The sequence below is a fragment of the Neolamprologus brichardi genome, chromosome 11 (assembly GCF_056152115.1).
Source record: "Neolamprologus brichardi isolate AB-2024 chromosome 11, ASM5615211v1, whole genome shotgun sequence".
Taxonomy (NCBI): domain Eukaryota; kingdom Metazoa; phylum Chordata; class Actinopteri; order Cichliformes; family Cichlidae; genus Neolamprologus; species Neolamprologus brichardi.
Genome location: NC_142114.1, coordinates 17968399 through 17989590, shown reverse-complemented (window position 1 = coordinate 17989590; position 21192 = coordinate 17968399). Strand labels below are relative to the sequence as shown.

At 40.0% G+C, this 21192-nt stretch overlaps 4 protein-coding genes across 4 annotated transcripts; 1 reads left to right on the top strand and 3 right to left on the bottom strand.

The window, feature by feature from the left end:
• Positions 1-66: 66 nt before the first annotated feature.
• nop2 (NOP2 nucleolar protein homolog (yeast)) lies at positions 67-6319 on the bottom strand. The gene is made up of 16 exons (XM_006802890.3): positions 6202-6319; positions 5590-5717; positions 5451-5493; positions 5307-5371; positions 3917-4275; positions 3442-3655; positions 3134-3333; positions 2873-2962; positions 2131-2218; positions 1891-2031; positions 1664-1803; positions 1482-1571; positions 1252-1374; positions 1062-1159; positions 847-983; positions 67-754 (listed from the first exon to the last, which is right to left on the bottom strand). The coding sequence occupies exons 2-16, from the start codon at positions 5693-5695 to the stop codon at positions 330-332; spliced, it is 2319 nt and encodes a 772-aa protein (XP_006802953.2). The 5' UTR covers positions 5696-5717; positions 6202-6319; the 3' UTR covers positions 67-329.
• Positions 6320-6536: 217 nt separating this feature from the next.
• emg1 (EMG1 N1-specific pseudouridine methyltransferase) lies at positions 6537-9598 on the top strand. The gene is made up of 5 exons (XM_006802891.3): positions 6537-6697; positions 6843-6944; positions 8601-8742; positions 8901-9106; positions 9208-9598. Exons 1-5 carry the CDS (start codon positions 6548-6550, stop codon positions 9319-9321), a joined length of 714 nt encoding a protein of 237 aa, XP_006802954.1. The 5' UTR covers positions 6537-6547; the 3' UTR covers positions 9322-9598.
• Positions 9599-10828: 1230 nt separating this feature from the next.
• LOC102793694 (uncharacterized) lies at positions 10829-12720 on the bottom strand. Its single transcript, XM_006802892.3, has 3 exons — positions 12356-12720; positions 11591-11883; positions 10829-11401 (listed from the first exon to the last, which is right to left on the bottom strand). Exons 1-3 carry the CDS (start codon positions 12591-12593, stop codon positions 10871-10873), a joined length of 1062 nt encoding a protein of 353 aa, XP_006802955.2. The 5' UTR covers positions 12594-12720; the 3' UTR covers positions 10829-10870.
• Positions 12721-14106: 1386 nt separating this feature from the next.
• kel (Kell metallo-endopeptidase (Kell blood group)) lies at positions 14107-20988 on the bottom strand. Its single transcript, XM_006802893.2, has 18 exons — positions 20923-20988; positions 19759-19936; positions 19400-19675; positions 19154-19275; positions 18479-18637; positions 18303-18374; positions 18013-18201; positions 17368-17528; positions 17162-17279; positions 16977-17072; positions 16796-16894; positions 16632-16709; positions 15404-15510; positions 15242-15331; positions 15087-15154; positions 14835-14995; positions 14657-14746; positions 14107-14567 (listed from the first exon to the last, which is right to left on the bottom strand). The coding sequence occupies exons 1-18, from the start codon at positions 20941-20943 to the stop codon at positions 14421-14423; spliced, it is 2232 nt and encodes a 743-aa protein (XP_006802956.1). The 5' UTR covers positions 20944-20988; the 3' UTR covers positions 14107-14420.
• Positions 20989-21192: the final 204 nt, after the last annotated feature.

Genomic DNA, 21192 nt, shown 5'->3' with positions numbered 1-21192 from the left:
AATCTGATATGTTTGGACACAACACTGTTTCATCCTTTGAGTTATGTGCCTTTTGTGTGTGTGAATGACTCATAGGTCAGTATTAAGTGTTCTTAAAAGATTTATTTCTCACAGGATTATGGAAAGGATTGAATCTGTATACAGAAATAAAACAAGAAAGCTCCAGCTTTAGTAGGAGCATTGTTTGTGAGTCCAATCATCAGCACGCAGCCATGTTACAATCACGTTTGACACAATTGCTGCACAAACAGAGCAGCTTCATCAGACAGAGGTGGATCCAGGTGTGTAACAAAGCTTTAATATAATCCAAACATGCATTTAACACACTGTCACTCGGCGTTTTGTTTTTGCAACATGTGCTTCAACTTGTTGAATTTATTCTTCCCCATTCTGTTCTTGGCCTTAATGGGTGTTTTCCTCTTTGTGGCCTGCTTTTTCTCAAACCTGCTTCCTTCCTTTGTGTCAGCTTTTGATGCTTTACCATCATCTGTTGCCTTCTTGGCTTCTGTGCCCTTCACAGTTTCTCCATCCATCTTGGCGACTTTTGCCTTTTTTGGTCCAGTATGCAACTCCTTTTTGCCTTGTGAGTTGATGATTGCCTTTTTCGTGACTGCTGTTCCATTGGCTTTGTTTTCTTGCTTCAGGCCGCCTGCCTTGTTGAGGACAGTCTTCTTTGTCTTGTCGCTCTTGGACCTTTTCTCTTCAGGAGCTTCTGTGGCCGCTGTCGTCTCAGGAGCCTCTGCCTTCTCATCTTCTACAACAACAACAAAGACAGATGTTTAGTTAGTGATAAAAGGGAAAATATCATGATAAACATAGACATGAAACTATGACAAAAACTCTTACCATTCCCTGGTGGTGCAGTTGGAATAATGTTGGAGAACTTCTTCAGCTTGGCCACAAAGAATCCATCCATGTTGTGGGAGTGAGGGTAAAATCGCCGCGTGAGTCGCAGAGTTGGATGGAATCTGAACTTTTTGAAACTAAAAGAAGGAAAATATTCATGTTTTATTCAATTTCTTACTTGCTCCTAAAATAATAACACTGGTTATCCAACTTACTTGGTGAAGCCTTCCTTGCCAAAGTCGAGTCCTGTGGGAACTAATTTGACGTTTCTTTTCTTTAAAGCGTAGTCCACCACCCATTCATTCTCCTCCACCTAGTTGAAAATAATGCAATCACTTACCAAGCTCGTCTGATATTTACTATGTTTGTACATAAATTTGGTACAAATTCAGAGTTTCCACATACAGTTATTGAACACGTGCAGTAGACCAGATATCCTCCTGATGGGGAATCAGCATTGACCGAGTCGATGGCAGACAGAATCAATTCTTTCTGCAAGTGAGCACAACGATTGATATCCACCTCATCCTGTCAGTGAACAGAAGGACAAAAAGAAACAAGTATTAGCACACTACTTAAAGCAAACAGACGTGTGTGTATATAAAGACAGAAAAAGTTTCTTTTTTGGTTTTTACCTTGCTCGTCTTCACAGCTGGATCTTTAGCAATGACTCCTGTGCCTGAGCAGGGTGCATCAAGCAGCACTCTATCAAACCCACCCATGACCTTAAAGCAGAATTCCAACAGGTCAAAACATTGGAACTGTAATAAGGCTTAACCCCACAGATATTGGTGATCTACACATTTAGACAGGATACCTTTGGGAACTCTCTGCCATCATAGTTGCAGACCACAGTGTTGGTGACCCCCAGACGGTGGATGTTTCCCACCACACTCTTCAGTCTTTCAGCATTGGCATCATTAGCCACTATTACCCCTGTGTTTCTCATCAGCTGAGCTAAGGGTGAGAACATCTGCATAAGGACTCCACTATTTTTAAGGGTGAAATGACAACATAATTTGCAATAAAGGCAATACATCTTACCAATATAGGTAGTCTTTCCTCCTGGAGCTGAGCTCATGTCCAACACCAACTCTCCCTCCTGTGGAGACAGCGCCATGACTGGCAAAAAGCTGGAGGCTCCTTGGAGCATGTAATGACCGGCCAGATACTCCGGAGTTGCACCTAGTTAACATGTAAAGAAGCTGCAGTCATACTCAGATATTCCCCAGTTAGCATCCTTAATTGCTTAAGCTGGTCACTTACATAACTTTTGAAACCTACCTATAGGTACTGAGGAGTCATAGATAACCAAACCCACTTTAGACCATTTCCCCAGTGGATCAAGGTTCACTCCTCTGTTGATTAAAGCCTAAACAAGGAAAAGCACAAACAAGTGAATTCAATATGTAAAGACTTGAGTTTCCTCCTGTCATTTAAGTAGTTTTTTCTTTTATGACAACTTGGTGAGTGTTTGAGAAGTTGGCCCCTCCCACAATAAGGGTGACCACAGCCCTCAATACGAGGCCTATGGCACCGCTCCCTCTGTGCAACAGATTTTAACCTAGCAACCAACATCCAGCAACCAAGTATCAACCGGGTAGGGGATGCACATTTCTCCCTGATCACATTGCCAGATGTTAATGACTGCTTTTTAGGCTTGTGAGACTTTGCTTCTTAACTCCATAATCAACAGTAAATCCACATATAATATATATGTAATATTCTAGAAGTGGTTGTTTGTACATTCAGTAAAACATGAAGAGATTAATATTAGCCGTTTTATATTAATAATCACTTCTTCATATTCCACACATCTTCTGAAAATGCTAACCTAAGTACAGAATTCTTCATCCTGGCTGCCAGATTTTTGTTCAACAAAAACAATTCTATATCACAACAGATACAATCTTTAAAGCAATAAACTACAAAATAGCTAACAGTCATGACACACATTATGTATTTTAACTTGTTAAAACATTCTAAATGCCAATTTTGTCCATGTCTCTTAAGATCAGGCACCTACCTGTGCAAGGTCCCGCCTCCTTGTTTTCAGTGTATTGGTTCGAATAGTGACAGGTCTATGAATTTCATTGGCCTCGAGGAAATCAACCAGCTGTAAGGCAGAATGAAAATATAATGTTTGAAGTCAAATAGATATTCTCAGCTAGACCTTTCATGTTTAAATCAATGCATCCATGAATTCTTTTAAATCAGGATTTAATGAAAAAACATACAAACAAACCCAAAAAAAACAAACCAAAACCATGCACGGAAGAAAACACACCTCTGAAAGAGGGAATAGGTCCATAAATTTTTCAATGAGGAACTCGTTGTAGCTGTAATAGGTGCAGAGATCTTTTTTCAGAAGTGAGATGTAGTCTGCTCGGTCTTTCCCCTCCTCTCTTTTTGTTGAGAAATTGCACAGGAGGTCAATGTTGTCCTTTATCCGCTGATAGATTGCCTTCAGGTCTAGAGGCAGAAGTCCTAGAAAATGTGGACCAAAAAAATAAATTTGGATTGTTTGTAGAAAATCAGAGAATTTCTTTTTGCACATTTGCTGCTTTAAAAGACAAAAACTTCACAGAAACTCACCCTCCTCTGGTTTAGGAAGCCTGAATTTATCTTCTTCGTCAATGTTTGTTTTTAGTTCATCTTCCTCATCCATGTCAGCATCAGATTCCTGTTCCTCCTCCTCCTCCTCGTCATCATCCTCATCGTCTTCATCATCGTCATCTTCATCACTATCAGGAGCCTTGGACTTTTTCTGCTTTTTTTCTTTCTTGGCTGCGCGTTCAATGGGAAGAAGCTGGAGGTAGAAAAAGAAAAAAAAAAAAAACAGCTCTAAGTTAACCAGCCTCTGTTACAATGTTCTCTTAAAAATGTAACTGTAATAAGACCTAGTGCCACTGAAAACAGATTTTGAAGTTCATAAGTGAAAATTTTCTAATAAAATGAGGCTTCAATCTTCACATTTCCAGGCTGGAAGAATATTTCGTTTCAGCTTCTGAATAAAACTAAAAAAAAAGAAAAAAGAAAAAGGGTAAAAAAGGTTAGAAAGAGCACATACATCCTCTCCATCGCTGTCATCTTCTGCTGCTTCATCGCTGTCATCCTGAACACCATAGTCATCAACCATGTCGTCATCATCACCATCATCGCATTCATCATCATCATCGCCTTCATCATCATCGCCTTCATCATCATTGTCGTCGTCGTCGTCATCGTCATCAACGTCGGCCTCCTCTTTTTTCACTCCTTTTACACCCTTCTTCTGCTGGTCTTTCTTTTCTACAACCTTTTCTTCCTCTTCCTCCTCCTCATCATCTTCTTCCCAGTGTTCATCACTGTCATCCTCACTTTCTTGTTCATCAATCTTGCGCTTCCTCTTTGACGGTTTCAACCATTTGCTGTTCTCATCTGTGAACCCTTTAGGGAGAAAGAAAGAAAGAAAAAACAGTAAATATATGTGTATTTATTCATTTATTTCCTTGACATTTAAGGGTCTTAAATGTCACGAGCTGAAATCATGACACATACAAGATGCATTAATAATCAATATCCATCCATCCCTCCCTCCCTCCATTTCCTTTCGTTTATCCTATTCAGGATTGTGAGTGGACTGACGACTGGACCAAGCTGTTAGCAAGCCAGCCGAGAGATGCAAGCTCAAAAGCCTCTGGATAGCTCCAGGACCTCTTCCCAGTGGAACGGGCTTGAAACAACTCACTTAGGAGGTGCCAAAGAGTCTTTCTGGTGAGATGCCCTAACCACTTCAACTAGCTTTTTTCCATGTGCAGGAATAATGGCTCCACTCAAAGCCCCTCCTGAATGACCAACCTCCTCACCGCAAACTTTAAGGATTAGTCCAGACAGCCTTCAAAAGGAGTTCATTTCTGCTGGTTATATCTGCAATCTTATTCTTTCAGTCACTACCCAAAGCTCACACAACAGTAAACCAGTACAGGAGCTGCATAACTGCTAACGCACCAATACTTCTGCTAGTCTCCTGCTCCTGTCTCCCTTCACTCATGAACAAAATTCTGAGATACTTAACAAACCAGTTTCAGTAACTTGGGATTAGACTAACAAGGCCACCTCCTGATCTACATAGCACTGAAACCCTTGGACCCCTCCTTCAGGGGGTGAGACCCAAGAGGACGAACAGCAGATGCTGCCAACGAGCCGCGGAAACCCCAATCTGGGTGAAGTAAAATGTTTCAATCCTTGTTTTTCCATAGAAGGCTTATGAATCACATTTAGTCTTGCTGTTCACCTTGGACCATTATCCCTTGCCGATATTCCCAAAATTGCCCTTGATAATCAATAATAAACAACTGCTTACATAGCTGTAATGATACTGGAGAAGGATGGTCCATCAAAACAACAATCTCATGCTTGCATCTGGGCAAATATTTAAATCATGCGTTGACCAGACTGAGAAAAAGTTAATTGTTTACCTTTCTTAGGCTTTTCCTCAGCAACATCTTTGGGCTTTTTCAAACTCTGGATTCTCTTTGCAGCTCTGAAAAATTTTAACATGAATTAGGAGCTTGTAAACACATTTGTTTTATGTCATGTTACATCCTCAGTCCACCTCTTACCTTTTTCTGGCTCTACTTGAGAGACGTTTTGATCCAGTGTCCTCTGCAAAGATTAAATATAAAAAAATAACACAATGTTGACAGTGTGTTTTATTAAACCTCCAAAACAGAAACTTTTGACTTGGAATGGGATAGTTACCATCAGTTATAAACTTGGCCAACTCTGTCTCTGCTCCCTGCTGCTTCCGGGTTTTTTTACCCGGACCTTTCTTAAACTTCTTGGAGGGATCCAACTTCCGACCCATGATTTCCTTCTACACAGACAGTCTGAAAAAGAAAACACAGCAAGAGTGTTTTAAAACCCTAAGCCAAACAAAAAATACAGTATGTGTGAAAGAGATGAGCGTCACTGAAGAAAAAAAGTAAAACTGTTTTGGATGGAGATCTGCGGGAAAGAAAACCGCCCAACATCAGTACAATAAATTCAGCTCCAAGCAGTGTTTAAATTATGTAGTGTTACAGAGAGGGTCTCTTTACTGTTGAAACAGTAATAAATATGTTTGGTTATAACAAATTATAAATCGTTTATTAATAATTCCCCCACTTCATCTGCTGGGGATTAAACGGTTTAAATATTAATGTATGATCAGACTGTTATCAAACAGCCTCGTTAAAAACTTGTGACCAGTTTCACAGCCATTACCTGACCGCACAGTTTTAAAAAGTATACCCTTACAACTCAAAGCTTATCGCCACTGAACCGCTCTTTAGCTGCAGCGCGAATCGCAGCATCGATTCTTCAAATACTCACCAATAAACCGGATACTTTAAGGTCCGCAGACACTAATTATAGTGTGATTGTGGAGCGATGCAGGACGAAAATTTCTACACGTGAAATTTCCTTCAACACGTTGTAGCGTGACATCCGGCGCACAATAGTGACGAAAGGGTGGCGCGCGCAGAACGAGGGCGCTGAGGAAACACGTTTTATTTTATTAACATAAAATTGTCTGATTTTTACCACATAATTACATATTCAAAATCTATCTACCTTCATAAAAACCACACAAATGACATTTTTATTGCAATACACTCACTTGTGAATGCGCACCTCTGCAGTGACGTGAACTTCCTGCGACAGTCCAGAGGAAGGCATCATGGCGGCGGGTAATGGGAAGAAGCGTGGTCTTGAACATTTGGACGAATATGAACCTAAACCAGCCAAACATCTCCGCAGCCTGCACGACCGCATGGCGGAGAGGAGGCTGGTGGTTATTCTGGAGGGAGCGTCGTTAGAGACCGTGAAGGTAAGGCGCTAAGGAGCTGTCTTTGCGCGTTGTTGTGATGCAACCCCTACCCGTTTTTAGTGGAAGTGACACCAACAACGATGCTTAATAATAATTTATCTTAAGGCGAGTTAACACATGCTTTGGCTTGTTTTTTATATTCCAGGTCGGGAAAACGTTTGAGCTGTTAAATTGCGACCAACACAAAAATATGATCATCAAAAGTGGAAGAGATCCCGGAAAAATAAGACCAGATATCACACATCAGGTAAACACTCATTCCTCAATAATAATGTACAGCCTTACTTGTCACTTGTGTTTGTCAGTCTGTCACAGTTAACCAGAGTGGAGTTTCATTGCATTTAAGTCAATTATATTATTGATTTTATGATTAGAAGTCCATTTTAGGTGTCAGGAGAATCAACTCACAATTCAGAAATATCACAATAGGTAGCTGGGATTAACAAAAGTATCATGATACTGATAATAAAGAAGATGCAAAGAAGAGAGGGAGTGAAGGTGGATGAGTTGAAATACCATGGGTCAACCAAAGCAACAGGCAGCAGCACACCAGAGAGGTGAAGAAGAGTGTGCAGACACAGTGGGGTGGGTGGAGATGAGCGTGAGGGGTTATTTGTGACAGAAGGATAGCAATGAGAATAAAAGGGAAGGTTTACAAATCCGTAGCGGAGAACAGATAGTGGCTACATTAGACAAAGGATGTTGAATATGTGATGCAGAGGGTTGGTGTGACACAGGGGTGAGATGGAAGATGATCTGCTGTGATGGCACCTGAAGAGAGAAGAGATTTTGTGCCAACGGCACACCAAAGGGCAAGCAAAATAATTTCAAGCCACGACTGTATTCGCATTTTCAAAAAATCCCATGGAACACATCTGAAAAAAGCCTTTTAATTATGTCTTATCAGATAAAAGCATGTTTGATAGCACAGTACTGAGCATCAAGCCTGTCATTTAGTTTTAGTTTATTCTGCATTTAAAAAGTAAAATCTGGGGAGCAATCCTCCCCCAGTATAAATCAAAGCACTAAAAGAGCATATTCAAATCTTTTTCTGTCTTTCTTTTTTTTGCATAGCATGGTTTCTGGGATCTAACGCTTTCCAAAAGTCCCCTTTAGAAATAAATAGATCCTTATGATTACTTTTTAGTGCTCCTTACTCTGGTGCTTATTGTATGCACAGTATTGTGGTTTTAATTCATATTAATTGGTCTTAGTCTGTGATATTTATGATCTGTGACGTATTCGTTTTTTTTTAATAGTTACAGAAATACAGTATCATTGACTCAACATCCCTAACATCTGGACCTGTTCAAATCCTACTACTTAGGAACTATTACAGCGTAACTGAGGGACAAAAACAAAACCAACATGTTTCATTAGCTGACTTTTGACACTACTGCATCAGTAATATTTCACTAATCTGAATAGTGCACATATATAACAGTATAGTATGAATAAAAAGTACTAAGTAGTGTAAGAATAACATGAAGTAGTGTAAGAAGTACTTTAGGAACAAAACAACCAAAAAACTATCAAAAATAAAAGTAGGACAACAGACATGAGCCGCTTTTGTGCGCATTTTATTGAGAGAGGGATATGTACATGATTGTGAGTCAGTTGCCTTTTGTTTGTATTGTAATACCTACCTACCTGAACTTCTTATATCTTGGCCTAACACTTAATAAGGAAACTGAAAAATGAAATAAAATACTTTGCAGGCAATCTGAAACTAAATTGTAAAATTAAATTGAAATAAAAATCAATACATCAAGTCTGAAATTGAACTAGTATTTTTTTTTAATTATTTATCCTTTATGTATGTGTTTTCTTATATAGCACTTAGTGGCATGTTTGTGATGAAGGGCTGTATGAATGGTTTTAACTTTGAACTGTGTATTTCCAGTGTTTGCTCATGCTGATGGACAGTCCGTTGAACAGGGCGGGGCTGTTGCAGGTTTACATCCACACAGAGAAAAACGCTTTAATCGAGATCAACCCGCAGACCCGCATCCCAAGAACATTCACACGTTTCTGTGGCCTTATGGGTAAACTATAACTGTTATTTTTTCTGCATGGATAATACACATACTGATCATGCTGTATGCATTGTACTTAAGTCTTATTCCCATGTGTTCTGGCTTTAAGTGAGCCTTCACTCCATTACTGTTCTCCTAATTCTTCTTTCTTCTCTTTACTTTCTTAGTTCAGCTGCTGCACAAGCTGAGTGTCAGGGCTGCTGATGGTCCTCAGAAGCTCCTGAGGATGATTAAAAATCCAGTGTCTGATCACCTACCTCCCGGCTGCCCTCGTATCAGCACCTCCTTCTCTTCAGGAGAGGCCGTGTGCCCACGGACTTTGGTACCAGAGGGACCAGCTGCAGTGGTGATTGGAGCATTCGCACATGGAGCGGTGAGAAATATATTGAGGCATTCTCTATTACCGACTCTTTTAGTCTGTTACAGTTATGTCAAATACTTCTTGTGTGTTACTGATGTCTCTGTCCTTATTAGGTTAACGTGGACTACACAGAGAAGACAGTGTCCATCAGTAACTACCCCCTGTCTGCAGCACTGACCTGTGCCAAGATGTGCTCTGCCTTTGAGGAGGTGTGGGGCATCCTGTGACGGATAAAAAAGTGCTGATGCTGACTGGAAAGAGACAGTTGACTATATGGACTTTATTTCAGTGCACTAGAAATACTGGACTGAGTGTCCACTGATGCCCAATGTTCTATCCTGCTATACACTGTCCTGTATATGTATTCGATGGCATGTGAGCACCATGTGGAAGATACATTGGTTCCTTTTCCATGCAGGAGCATGGCAGTTATTTTTATACCAGTATCAATTGCAGTTTTGATTATGGATTGTTGTAGTTACATTAAAATGTGTGACTAAATAACGACTGCTCTTGATTTGTGCAAAGAGTTCACACATAGACAACCATAAACTACAAGATGGACATCGCTACTGCGATGTCACCCACTGATTTATAAAGTCCTGCTTCGAAGCATCAAGATAATGTAATGAGAGACAGAATTGACTGTGAAACCACGATATCAGAAAAATACTCCCTTCTGAAATGATCACAGTTTGACAAATGGACATAACATTTTATTCAACATGACCCAAGCCTCATGACTCAGCCCATAAACTCATCAAGATAGTATTCAGAGGTCAAGTCCAAGAGCTGTTTTGCAATTGTCTCCTAATGAGGTTTTTCAAGTGACATCATGTGCACAATGCTTTGAGAGTCGATATTGGGTGTCATACAATCACCGGTTACTAGGGACGTGTATTCTCCAACTGGCTGACAGTGGTTTCTCGAGGTTGCCGGCTCTCCCAGGATAAAATCAGTTGCAAAGAAGGTGCTGCACTAAAAGCACTTTGGTCTGGTTACTAACAGATTGCCATGGTTGCCTGCAGTTTTAGTTTATCTGCCAGCACTTGCCAACTACTAGTCTAGTGGTAGTAAAACTTGAAAAAATGCAACACGAAATGGCGAATGTTTGCCTTCAGAATAAAGTTCAGCCTCAGTGCTGCAGCCAATATATTTCAAAGGGTTACTTTGAAGGTAATAAGTTCATCACTTCCATTCAAACTGCAAAAATGTGCTGCTGATCAAAGCATTCACAAGGAGGTTTATGCTGGAAATATGCCTTTTTCCCTAACAACAGGTGATTGCCAGGGAGATCACTGACAGCCTGTAGGCCTGTGTGTCTGGGACTTTAGCAATCAATGTCCCAGAGACTGCCATCAACCACCAACAACCACTCATAATAGGCAAGGGAATACTCATTTTTCAATCACAACTGGTGGTTGCCAGGTAGACACAGACTGTCTCTAGGCTCGTGTGACTGAAGCCTTACTCACTTGATCCTACATTATCACCCATTTAAAATGGCAATCACATGGTTAATGATCACATGTCTGTCTGACCTCAATACAATATTTTTGCAACCACAGGTATCGCCTCCAAGTAGCATTTAAAAGAAAGACAAGTTTCCACTGAAGCTTCACTTTTCAGAACTTGTATCTGAAAACTGTCCATGTTTTATGCGATCTATGGTCTGTACAGTGAAGTGAAGACAAAATGATATGGGAACACAAACACAACATAGAAGTACGTGTATTTTAGGATGCTAAAAAGGGTTCTGTTTATTACTGTTTACCATTAAGACTCAGCCAAGCGGTAGTAGTAAGTGCATTTCCTCGATCTCAACTTTGATTTTGGAAGCCTTCGTCTTGCTTGCTTTTTATGTCGAGTTTGAACTTGGTTTGGTCGGCATCTCCGAGTCTTTTGAGCCTTCCTCGGTACCTTTCGAACTCGTGCGCCCCTGTTCGTTGCAGGTCTGCGTTTCTTGCCAGCAAGTTTTGGTGATTTTCTTCCTTTGGTTGTCTTCCTTCTTTGTTTGTGTGATTTGGCTGCCGCTTTGCGAGTTTTGCGTGTTAGTTTGTGCGCTGTGACCGCCATTCTGCGAGGCTTGCGTTTTAGTTTGGGTGATCTAACTTTTCGAGGTGTTGCCCTTGTTTGGTGTGATTTGCTCTTTGGTTTGGTTTGGTTTGGCTTTAATACTCGTCTCTTTTGGTTCTCTGCTCCTTTGGGGGATTTTCTTGTTGCTGTTTTCGGAGTCAGCTTCAGCTTTGCTTTTGGCTTTGGAGTCTTCACTGGGATCGTCCTCACTTGAATTGTGTCTGTCAGCTTCTATTTTTTGGGGGGTAAAAGTTAATGTGACATGAAATTGTTTTGAGAATCTCACTGTAATACTGCAACACACGGGCAAGAAAATCACTGTTTAGCCACAATGCCAATAAGCTACATGCATAACTTACACGCAGCAGTGCTGCATTTAGTTGAACTAATACCAGTTACCAAAGATTAAAGGTGCATTACCTTATGGTTGAGTCTGAATGATGCATTTCTTGTAGTTCGTACAAGTGTCTCGTTGTTAACCAGCCTCTTGGTCTCTATGTTCACTCGCCTGTTGTTCTTGGCCACATCATAGCCTCCAGCTGCCAGCATCTGTTTGAGTTCTGCCATGGAGATGCCGCCTCTGTGTTTGCACTGGGAAACCACACTGAGGATGAGCTGGGAGATGTGAGGCGAGGTTGGCTTTGCGGAATTTGTCTTGGGTGCATTTCCAGCCTCTGTTTGAATCTGATGCTTGAAAAGCCGGACGGGAGTCTCTGGAAAATAAATGAAAAAAAGAACATTCAAATCACAGTGTAAATTAGTTATAGTATAGTACAAATGTCTCCATCCATCTCACTGTTGTATTTTGTTATGAACCAGCTCAATGTTCAGCATCCTTTGTCCAGTATATCCTCTATCCTTCCTCTCCACATGTCCAAACATTCTCAGCCTTGCCTATATAACTTTGTCTCCAAACTGAGCTGACCCTTTATGTACTCTAAATCTTAGCATCTTCATCAACAGTTGCTAAAATGCATAGCCCCCCCACCCATTTTGAACCAGGAAAGACCCTGTAAATAAATTCTGTGTCATAGTATTATTTTTTATTGTTTTAAATCTAAAGCAGATTTAAAAATAATTAAAATCAAAGACACATAAACTCTTAAAGTCTTAATTTGGATTAATTTAGCTAGCCTCAGCAGTTGGCTGATTAGCTTAGCTTTAGCTGAACCGTCAGGGACTCACTGGGAAGAGAAGCTTTCGCCTTTCCTGTCGCCGCATCCTGGTTAGGGATAGCTCGTTTCAGTAGTCGGCCCAAACGTTTGGCTCCTGCTTTTCCGAGGCCTTTCCCAGCTGGAGTTTTAGAAGGTCTTTCTATCTGTTTTATCACCTTCAAATGTGTGTTTTCTCCTGACTTCTGGCTCGCACAATTTCCCAGTGCACTCAGCTGCGTGGGGTTCGTAACAGTGGCTTTCCTTCGCATTTTTTGAGGTTTACACACTATTTCATAATTAAGGAAGAAATCTGAAATAACGGAAACTCCTCTACTGAGTTTCACTGACACGTATTGGTCAGAGTTTAAAATAGGAATGCTGATTTTGTGACATTTTGAAAAATAACAGTTCTTCAGTTGTTGGTCCAGAGCCTTAACTGAGTCAGGAAGTTATTCAAAAATAATTGATGGGTCCACTCAAGTATCAATAAGTAGGTTTTTTTGACTACTTTATTTTGAGTGCATGCATTTGATAAAAATAGACATTACATGACATGTACCTATAGGCGATAAAGACAAATAAATGATAGCAACAGAAATATTGGTTCCTCAGCTTCCTCCCACAGTGCAAAGACATCCCTGTCAGTTTAACTAGTCATTCTGAATTGAGTGTAACTATATTAGCCCTATGATGGACTGGAAGACTGTGAAGGGTATATGCTGCCTCTCATCTCATAAGAGTTAAAATTGCCTCCAGCACCCCCACCATCCTATCCTTGGATAAGCAGTTGGATGGAAAAATACAATAAACACAAACACTGATTATCAGCAATATTGTTACTATGAACCAGATATTTTTAGTCACTGCATTTCAGGGCTCAAAAACACATGTTTGCTCACCTAAATGAAGCCAAATGAATTTTAAACCCACTTCCAAGTGTAACATTCTGAAGCCAGAGTCTAACTTTTGTTCAACATATTTTGTGTGTGTGTGTGTGTGTGTGTGTGTAAGCAACTTTGAGCATCAACATCATGGGATAAATCCTAGTTTAAAAAGTGAAATTGCACTAGTTTAATGTCTGTGATGTAGAGAAAAAGAAAAAGAAGTGCAATTTTAAAAGTACACCTCACTTTTTCCACATAATAAAGAAATGCTGCTGTAGTAAATGAAAGAAATCTCTCAAGATGATTCTTTGGGCTTAAATGGTAAGAAATAAAGGTGTAAAATACATAAATCTATAACGTAATCATTTTGGTGTAGTATGAATTGCCATGGGAGAAGAAAAGCTCTAAAATACAGTTAAAAATCTCACATTTTCCAAAGCCATTTAATGGGCTGGATTAGAGTCTTTGTTGGGCTGATTCTGGCCCCCAGGCCTTATGTGTGACACCCCTGAAGAGAAACAAGCATTGCTATCCTGATGTTTTATGTGTTTTCTAATAATAACTAGAGGAAATTTTGGGTCATCTTTCTCAGGTCATATTACCATGTGGGGCAGATGGGTGCATATGGCATATGAAGGGCTTCTACTAACTACATTTTGATAGGTTCATCTTCTAGCTTTGCTTCCTTATGTATACAATTATGTACTTCAATTTGCAGAACTGTTTTACATTTTAAAGTTAGTGTACAGAAATCAGAAGATACGCAGGGGGTCAGGTGGGGATATTTTTCAGAATTCATTGATTTTTTTTTTATATGTTTATGTTATTTATATGAAGTTTGAGCAAAGATACATTTTCCCACTCATCTCGGATGATTTTATTTTCAAATAAGAGGCAATTTTTGAATTTAACTTTTACTTTTTCCACTCAAGATGGTTAAAGTTAAATGAACAAAATCATCTTTAAGTAGGAGAACTTCGCTGTTCGATCCAATGTCCCCTTTCTGGCAACTTTCATCATTGAAATCAAAGCTGGAAACAAGGTTTCAACAGTTTTCAAAAAATGAAAACAAACAAAACTAAACCGCTCGCGCAATTATACAACATGCAGACACAACCTAACAATTACAACAAAAGCAAATACATAAGTGTGCTTTGGGTTGTAGCCTACTTATGGTAGGTACACCTTTTATGTCAAATCAGAGGAGACTGGTCAGCATGCTTGTAATGAATTCTGCTTGGTTTGAATGGAGCACTGCGGGCTTGTAGGACACAGGTTATATTTGGCACAAATGACTGTGATCAAGAAGGAGGGTTTAAAAGGCATGGAGTCACGGTATGGATCAGCTTCACAGTTAATCTGCAAATAAATCACATTACAGGGAGTTACACTCGAGTGTTGCTGGGATTAAAGCAGAAAAAGAAAAGACAGTAATGACAGTACATCACCTGAGAAAAGGATCTAAAGAACAAGCGAGTATATGAGATTCCTGAGAGAGACGTGTCATTAGGCTGTTGCATTAGATTCTGATGATAAGCCTAAGAAAAAAAGGCAGATAACACGAAGACATGTAAACTTGATCTCATCCTTAAAAACAGACACTAAAGCCTGACAATGGATCCTCACCTGCAGCGCTACCTGCAGTGCAGTATACTGCACCCACACCTCCTGTTGCTGTGCTGCTGACAGCGGAAACCCTCCACCTCTGCCTGCCTTTTCTGACACTGTGAGGTAGTGAGTCCACACACATTCACCCACAGCATGCACGGTCTTACTTTGAGACGAAACTGCAGAGATAAATATACATAATATTACTAACAAAAGCAAAATGTATTTTTTGTGTAGTAAATGAAGAAGAGGAAAGCGAATCTTTATTACTGTCAGGCAGAAGCAGGTGGAGGATATCTTTAGCAACAAGGAAACCAGCTGCACCATAATTAATGGCTCTGTTTACAGAAGAAGTCCAATGGTGGAATTATTTGAAAAATACAATGGAAGGCATTTAATAGTTATTGAGTGAGTGTATGTGTTACCTAGGATAGGTTGGATGGAAAAGTGGAGGCACAAACATTCCCATGGGAAAGAGGAGCTTTTTACCGAAGAGAAATGGTGTGACAGACAGTCTAAAAGAAAAGTGAAAAGATTAATGCATGCTCCAGATTATTGGCAGCTATCAGCTTTAAGCTGACACTTACATATCAATATCCTCAGGCTCGGTGATCAGGACTTCAATGCGTTTCTTCTGCCACAGGGATAGAAGCTGGACATAGTTGGAGAAGAAGTTTTGGTTGCGGACTATCATCTGAAATTATAGATATTTGAAGGTCAGTGGTTTGGCTTTATTTCTACACTTTTTAATCCTTATTTTCCAAAACCAGTGATGTCAACATAGTATTTAAAAGTTGAGATTCATGGTAACAGTTTTACCATTAGTTTAATGTCATTAACAGATTTTCTATATGATAAATAAACATTCAATTAAATTTAGTTTTATTTATATAGCACCAAATCACAACAACAGTTGCCTCAAGGCGCTTTATATTGTAAGGTAAATACCTTACAATAATACAAAGAAAACAAAGAAAATGCACCTCCACACTGAGGCCTCCATAAGGCTTAACCCCAAATTTAGCATTAAAAAGGCTCCATTTCTTTGGAGACTTGGGTTCAGAGAGGAATTCTTGTTCTCGGAGATCTATGTGACGGGGGACACAGTTTCAGCTGGCACAGAGACAGTTTTTGAAATATTTGCAGCTATTCTAAGTCTACATACTCCTCATGATCTTTGGATCTCCCGCCACACCTGCTTTAACTATAGGCTATCTCACCTATGTTGGGAAAGTCTTTGAGGGAAATCGTGAGGTCCCTAAATATTATTCAGTGCTTGTAAAACACATGGATAAAGGGCTCACCACCCTGCAAAGACCCTGGGAAACTGACCTTAGAACTTAGAACTTAGAACAAGACTAACTTAATTCAAACTACTACACCAAATTTAGTGGTCACCACACAGATTATGCAGGGCGAACCTCATACAGACCCCCGAATGCTGGAAATGTCCGACTGGGGTGGGCACATTGACCCACATGATTTGCAGCTGTCCTAAATCACCAAAGTTTTGGACAGAGATTCACAAATTTGTTTAATCCCTTTTTGCCAACACTATTAAATCTAGGGAATCCATCACCCTTCAAAAATCTTCCACCTAATGTTGCCGAACAGGTGCAGACTGCATTGATATTGGGGCGTAAGCTCATTATTTTCCAGTGGAGGGCCCCTTCCACGCCACCTGTCACTCTGTGGTATAATAAAACTACAAACTAATAAAACTAGGGAGGCTGGCTCAACTCTCATACAGGCTACTGAATTAAGTGGCGAGTTTTCACCTGAAGTGAGATCCAAACAGATCAAATTAAAACCTACCTCTGAAAAAAGCAGGTCAAGCTTGGCTTCACTAGAGGGCTCCTTTGTAGTCCATAGTTTTGGTATTGCAGAATCAACCTGCAGAATCGTTTAACAAATATCAAACTTAAAAATCGTTCGTTTCTGAAGAAATTCAAAAAGAAAACAAATTCTTCACTCGTTACCTTTTCCATGACAAGCTGACGAGATGTCTGATCTGTCCACTCAAACTCATTTAGTTTGGACTTGAAGGAGTGAAAAACACTTTGAATAATCTTCTCTGCCTATTGGAGAGTTAAATAACAGATTATCAGACAGAACTTTTTCTCTCTATGTAATTCATTAGGTCTCAAGATGTCTCCTCACCTCCTTCTGTGCTGTCACTTCACTGAGAAGATGTGTGAGAACTGAGTCAAATCCTCTCTCAGTTTCCAGCACACAGTGTTTCCAGCGAGGAGCTTCCTGGTGGAAAGCCAAAATATAAAGATATTACAGTAACCAATCAATTCACAGATCCAGTTTTTCTTTTCTCTGTAGCATATTCGGCTAACCTCTTCAGTGTTACCCAAAGCCATAGAAAAGTTCTTTGCTGTTTCAAAAAATCTGGAGTCCATGGCAGGCATCAGGGTGTGCAGCAGATTGAGGACCATAAAAGTATGAAGGGGAGCGCTGAGTGGAAACAAACGACCCAGCAACAAAGATAAGCATAAAAAAAGAGAAAGGATGTGCTTGTCATTTTTATGTTACTTTACAGTACCTGTTGCTCAATTCGGGCTTGTTCTGCCATTTGATGATGGTGTTGGACATCTGCACGATGTAGGGTAAGTTATGCAGAAGGACATCATCATCTGCGGTGAGGGGCAGGGGATGGAAAGCAGCCTGGAGGCAGCCCAACCAATCAATAGCAGGGGCTTGTCTCTGTAGGGACATTTCCATATAAAAAATACTGTCATCACATGTATCCAGACAACAGGTACTCAAAGTGTTTGTTTTTTTAAATTAAATGTATTTATTGTTTAATTTCAGTTTAAGTGTGAGTGTGAGCATGATGATTCTCTGTCTCTATGTGCTCGCTAAGTGATGGACTGGTGACCTCTGCAGGGTATTAAGGTGTTTAGAACATACAAAAACCTGACTCAAATTAATGTGGACCAAATCTCACTAAACACATGCGCTATAGCATCCTTACTGTACAGTCCTATTTATGTATTTGCATTTTTCTAAAATATAGTTGTCATTGTTTTTCTAGTTAATTTTTAGCTACGTTTTACTGACTAATAGTACGTACAGTATAATGGTATCATCTGTCCTTGATTTAGGTAAAACTTCTGTCTCTGCAGTATGTACAGACATTGCTTCTATCAGAAGAGCAGCACAGCACAAAGAAACGTAGATCCTTTACCTGTAGCTCTTTGATGGTCATGCGCTGGTAGAGCTGTCCTTTGGACAGGCGAGAGTCCAGGGGTGAAGATGCCACAGCAAGCTGAGAGGACAGAGAGACGAAAGAGCCCACATGGATCAAGCTGCTGCTCTTCGGGGCACCCAGCAGGTCGAGGTATTGCTGACACGAGGCCAAGAAAGGACGTAAAGTCTAGATAAAAGAGACAGGACAAAAAGAAAGGCCTTAGTTGGATGGATAAATGTTCTTGTATTCATTTAAAGACATTTCCTGAATCAACAAGGATACTCAACCTCAGTTTTAGCTCTAGACTTCTCTGTCTTGCTGTTCCATTCAATTGGGATCAACAACTCAGGTTGATCAATCTGTTGGCAAAGAGGAGACTTGATTTAAAGCAAAAACACAAAGCTTACATTGCTCTGGCAGCTCTCAGAGCAGCAAAACCTAAATCCTCTTAATTCATACTAGCCTGTATGTATCTTTTGTTAATCCCACGTGCTGCTTCATAAGGGTCTTTGCCCACATAGATGTTGAAGAATGGAAAGGTATTGTAGTCTCTCATTAGCAATCCCAAGGTGGTGTTGAAATCGGTCTGATTCCACTGCCCCGATACGGCCCAGCCTCCCAGCTGCGTACGGAGAAGATACAGTGAAAAAATATTAGTAGATGAAATTGGGGGAAAAAAATGTAACCAAACAGTTTGGAGTCTCCTGAACCCAAAGGAGATGTTTTTAAACTGATTGATTCTTCTGGGCAGCAGATATTGAGTGTTAAACAAGCAATTTCTGACATTTTAGAAGGTGGACTTTGCAAAATTTGGCAATTTTGGTCAAATTACAATTGACTAATCATTTTAGATCTTGTAGAACTACAAAGGAGACAATTCGGCTAAACTGTTTGTTTTTCTTTTTGACCTCTACTAAGTTTATGACAGAGTTATTCATGTAGTTACAGCACCTCCTGTAGGCCAACAGGCATCATTAAAAAAAAAACTGGTGATGGTTTCTGTTTGGTTTTTAAAATTTAATGGGATACTTTCATAATGGTAATTTAAGTAATTAAGTCTTATGAGCACATTTGATAACCGATGTAAGCTTAAGTGTGATTTGATAAGCTTGCTATGTTTGGAATATGAGTATCATACTTTCTGTATGAGTGTGAGGAAGGGGTCTGCGCCAGCAGTTTCTATAGATTTTGTATCCAGGCAGGAATTGTAGAATCCTTTAGTCTTCTGCACTGCTGAACTATTCATCCTGCTGTCTGTTTCTGACATACAGATCCAGAAAAAAAGAAAAATATTTAGATCATTTGGAAAGGTGGCATGCTGTATGAGGAGTCACACACAAGAGAGGACATTTAAAAAAAATTCCCACTGAATACAGACTCATACCTAAAATCTTCTTGAGATACTGCAGCAACACAGCTTTTCTGCTCAGTGTTTTATTCTCTGTTAGTCCTCCATGTTCCTGCTTTGACTGCACAGACTTTCTTTGGTTTTCTGCATGTAAAGTAAAACCATGACTTCTTTGTCGCCTTTCACTGTCCAGCAAAAGTCTGTCTGATCCACATGTGAACAAAAAGTAATCACAGGGTTGCGTGAAGGGATCAGCAGATGTGGAGAGACGGGCTGAAACCCACTGACAGGCAGGAGAGAGACACGGAGTAACTGCAGAGTGAGACAAAAGTCAGACAAAATGGCAGAATTCTGAATTCATTGTCTCGTATTGGTGTGTTTTTCTGAACTCCTACCAGTGTGGAAATGGTGAGACAGATGGTTGATTAGTCCCACCATGCCAGCAAGTAAGATGCAGCTAAAGAGGAAGAGTAGCCATTTTCGATGTTTCATCCACACTGGTTTCACTCGGTGCTCGATGTTAGAGTATGACATATGCAGTCGCTGTCGGTCAGACTCGAGTTGTTGCAGGATCTGGTGGGGATAATGAGTGAGTAGTTGCAGTAGAGGGGAAGGCTGAACCCTCCCAAGTTCTGGATGCAGCTAAATAGACAGATGGATCTCTCAGGTGCTGTGTCAGATCTTTACTGCCCCCCCCCCCCCCCCCCCCCTTCTATTTCTTAAAGACAAGACTTTTAGATATTGTTTATTTTCTTTTGTAATCTGCTTGTCCAGTTTTAGAAAGTCTTTTTAGGATACCCTGGACACCATGCCAATATATACCAAGTCTTTGCCTAATAGCCCTCCTGCAATCATCTTGTTAATAGAAAAAATACTGCTTTATCCCTGTGAATTCTTGTTATCTCTGACATTTGTTGTGGCTTTAACTATAGAAATGGGAACATACTTTGTGTTTTTTCAGCAGGCTATTAAGGAAATGGGCTATTTGCTAGGTTGCCTCTTTTATGCTTGAGTGATTTCTCGGCCAATTTTAAGTGACTTAAATAAAAGAAAAAGAAGCATTGCTCTGAAAATGACAGGTACAAGGACTGGAATGAAAATAAGTAAAAAAAAAAGTTTATGTAAACTTGTGTCCTTGGAAACAAAATATAAAACAAGGAAGAGTGACTCGTTTTCGCTAATGTGTGCTAAATTGAAAGTGGTTTTAAAATAACTTTAAAAATACTTGCTTATACCCAAAGACATTCAATAGCGCAGCTGAAGTGATTTTTATTTTTCTACGTAAAAACTACTTTTAACAGTAACAATGCGTGATCAAGAGCTACACATGACATGGAATTCATTAGGTGAGTTTCATGTAATTTATTTAAGCACAATCTTTTGCACAGAGCAGTTTAAGTCTAATTTGCAAAGACAGCAGACTTCACCCTTTCAAAGTCAGATTCTTTAAATATTATATTTCTTAGGCACAGTGACTTGGCCTTGTTTCCAGCGGTTACAACATACACATGAGCCTAAAACAGCTAACAATATAACCAACTTTGTTATTGAGATCTTACCTCAAGCTCTGTTTCACTCATTCTTGACTTGTGTTTTCCCAGCGTGTTACATCCTCTTTTACGTCTACCGCCTCCTGTTCCCCCCGTCAAATAGCTGTCATCTCAGCTATCTCTTTTCATCAGTCACTTCTCTCCTCATCTGACACTGATAAAAACCACTCTGCATGCTGCGTCTCGCTCTCCTCATCAAGCAAAGGTTCTTCTAAGCAGACAGGATGTTTTGGGATTTGTGAACTACAGTGACACCATGAATAACTCCCGTGTGTAGTG

Excerpts from the sequence above, each read along its gene's own strand:
- kel (XM_006802893.2), bottom strand. The coding sequence starts at position 20,943 with ATGAGTGAAACAGAGCTTGAG. Across the intron at positions 16,895-16,976 it reads AAGTGACAGCACAGAAGGAG|GCAGAGAAGATTATTCAAAG; the intron begins GTGAGGAGACAT and ends ACTCTCCAATAG. Across the intron at positions 15,155-15,241 it reads TTCCATCCAACCTATCCTAG|AGCCATTAATTATGGTGCAG; the intron begins GTAACACATACA and ends TTCTGTAAACAG.
- emg1 (XM_006802891.3), top strand. The coding sequence starts at position 6,548 with ATGGCGGCGGGTAATGGGAAGAAGCGTGGTCTTGAACATTTGGACGAA. Across the intron at positions 6,945-8,600 it reads GACCAGATATCACACATCAG|TGTTTGCTCATGCTGATGGA; the intron begins GTAAACACTCAT and ends GTGTATTTCCAG. Across the intron at positions 9,107-9,207 it reads GAGCATTCGCACATGGAGCG|GTTAACGTGGACTACACAGA; the intron begins GTGAGAAATATA and ends TGTCCTTATTAG.
- LOC102793694 (XM_006802892.3), bottom strand. The coding sequence starts at position 12,593 with ATGCGAAGGAAAGCCACTGTTACGAACCCCACGCAGCTGAGTGCACTG. Across the intron at positions 11,884-12,355 it reads GGCGAAAGCTTCTCTTCCCA|AGACTCCCGTCCGGCTTTTC; the intron begins GTGAGTCCCTGA and ends TTTATTTTCCAG. Across the intron at positions 11,402-11,590 it reads CATTCAGACTCAACCATAAG|AAGCTGACAGACACAATTCA; the intron begins GTAATGCACCTT and ends CCCAAAAAATAG.
- nop2 (XM_006802890.3), bottom strand. The coding sequence starts at position 5,695 with ATGGGTCGGAAGTTGGATCCCTCCAAGAAGTTTAAGAAAGGTCCGGGT. Across the intron at positions 4,276-5,306 it reads TGAGGAAAAGCCTAAGAAAG|GGTTCACAGATGAGAACAGC; the intron begins GTAAACAATTAA and ends TTCTCCCTAAAG. Across the intron at positions 3,334-3,441 it reads GCTTCCTAAACCAGAGGAGG|GACTTCTGCCTCTAGACCTG; the intron begins GTGAGTTTCTGT and ends CACATTTTCTAG.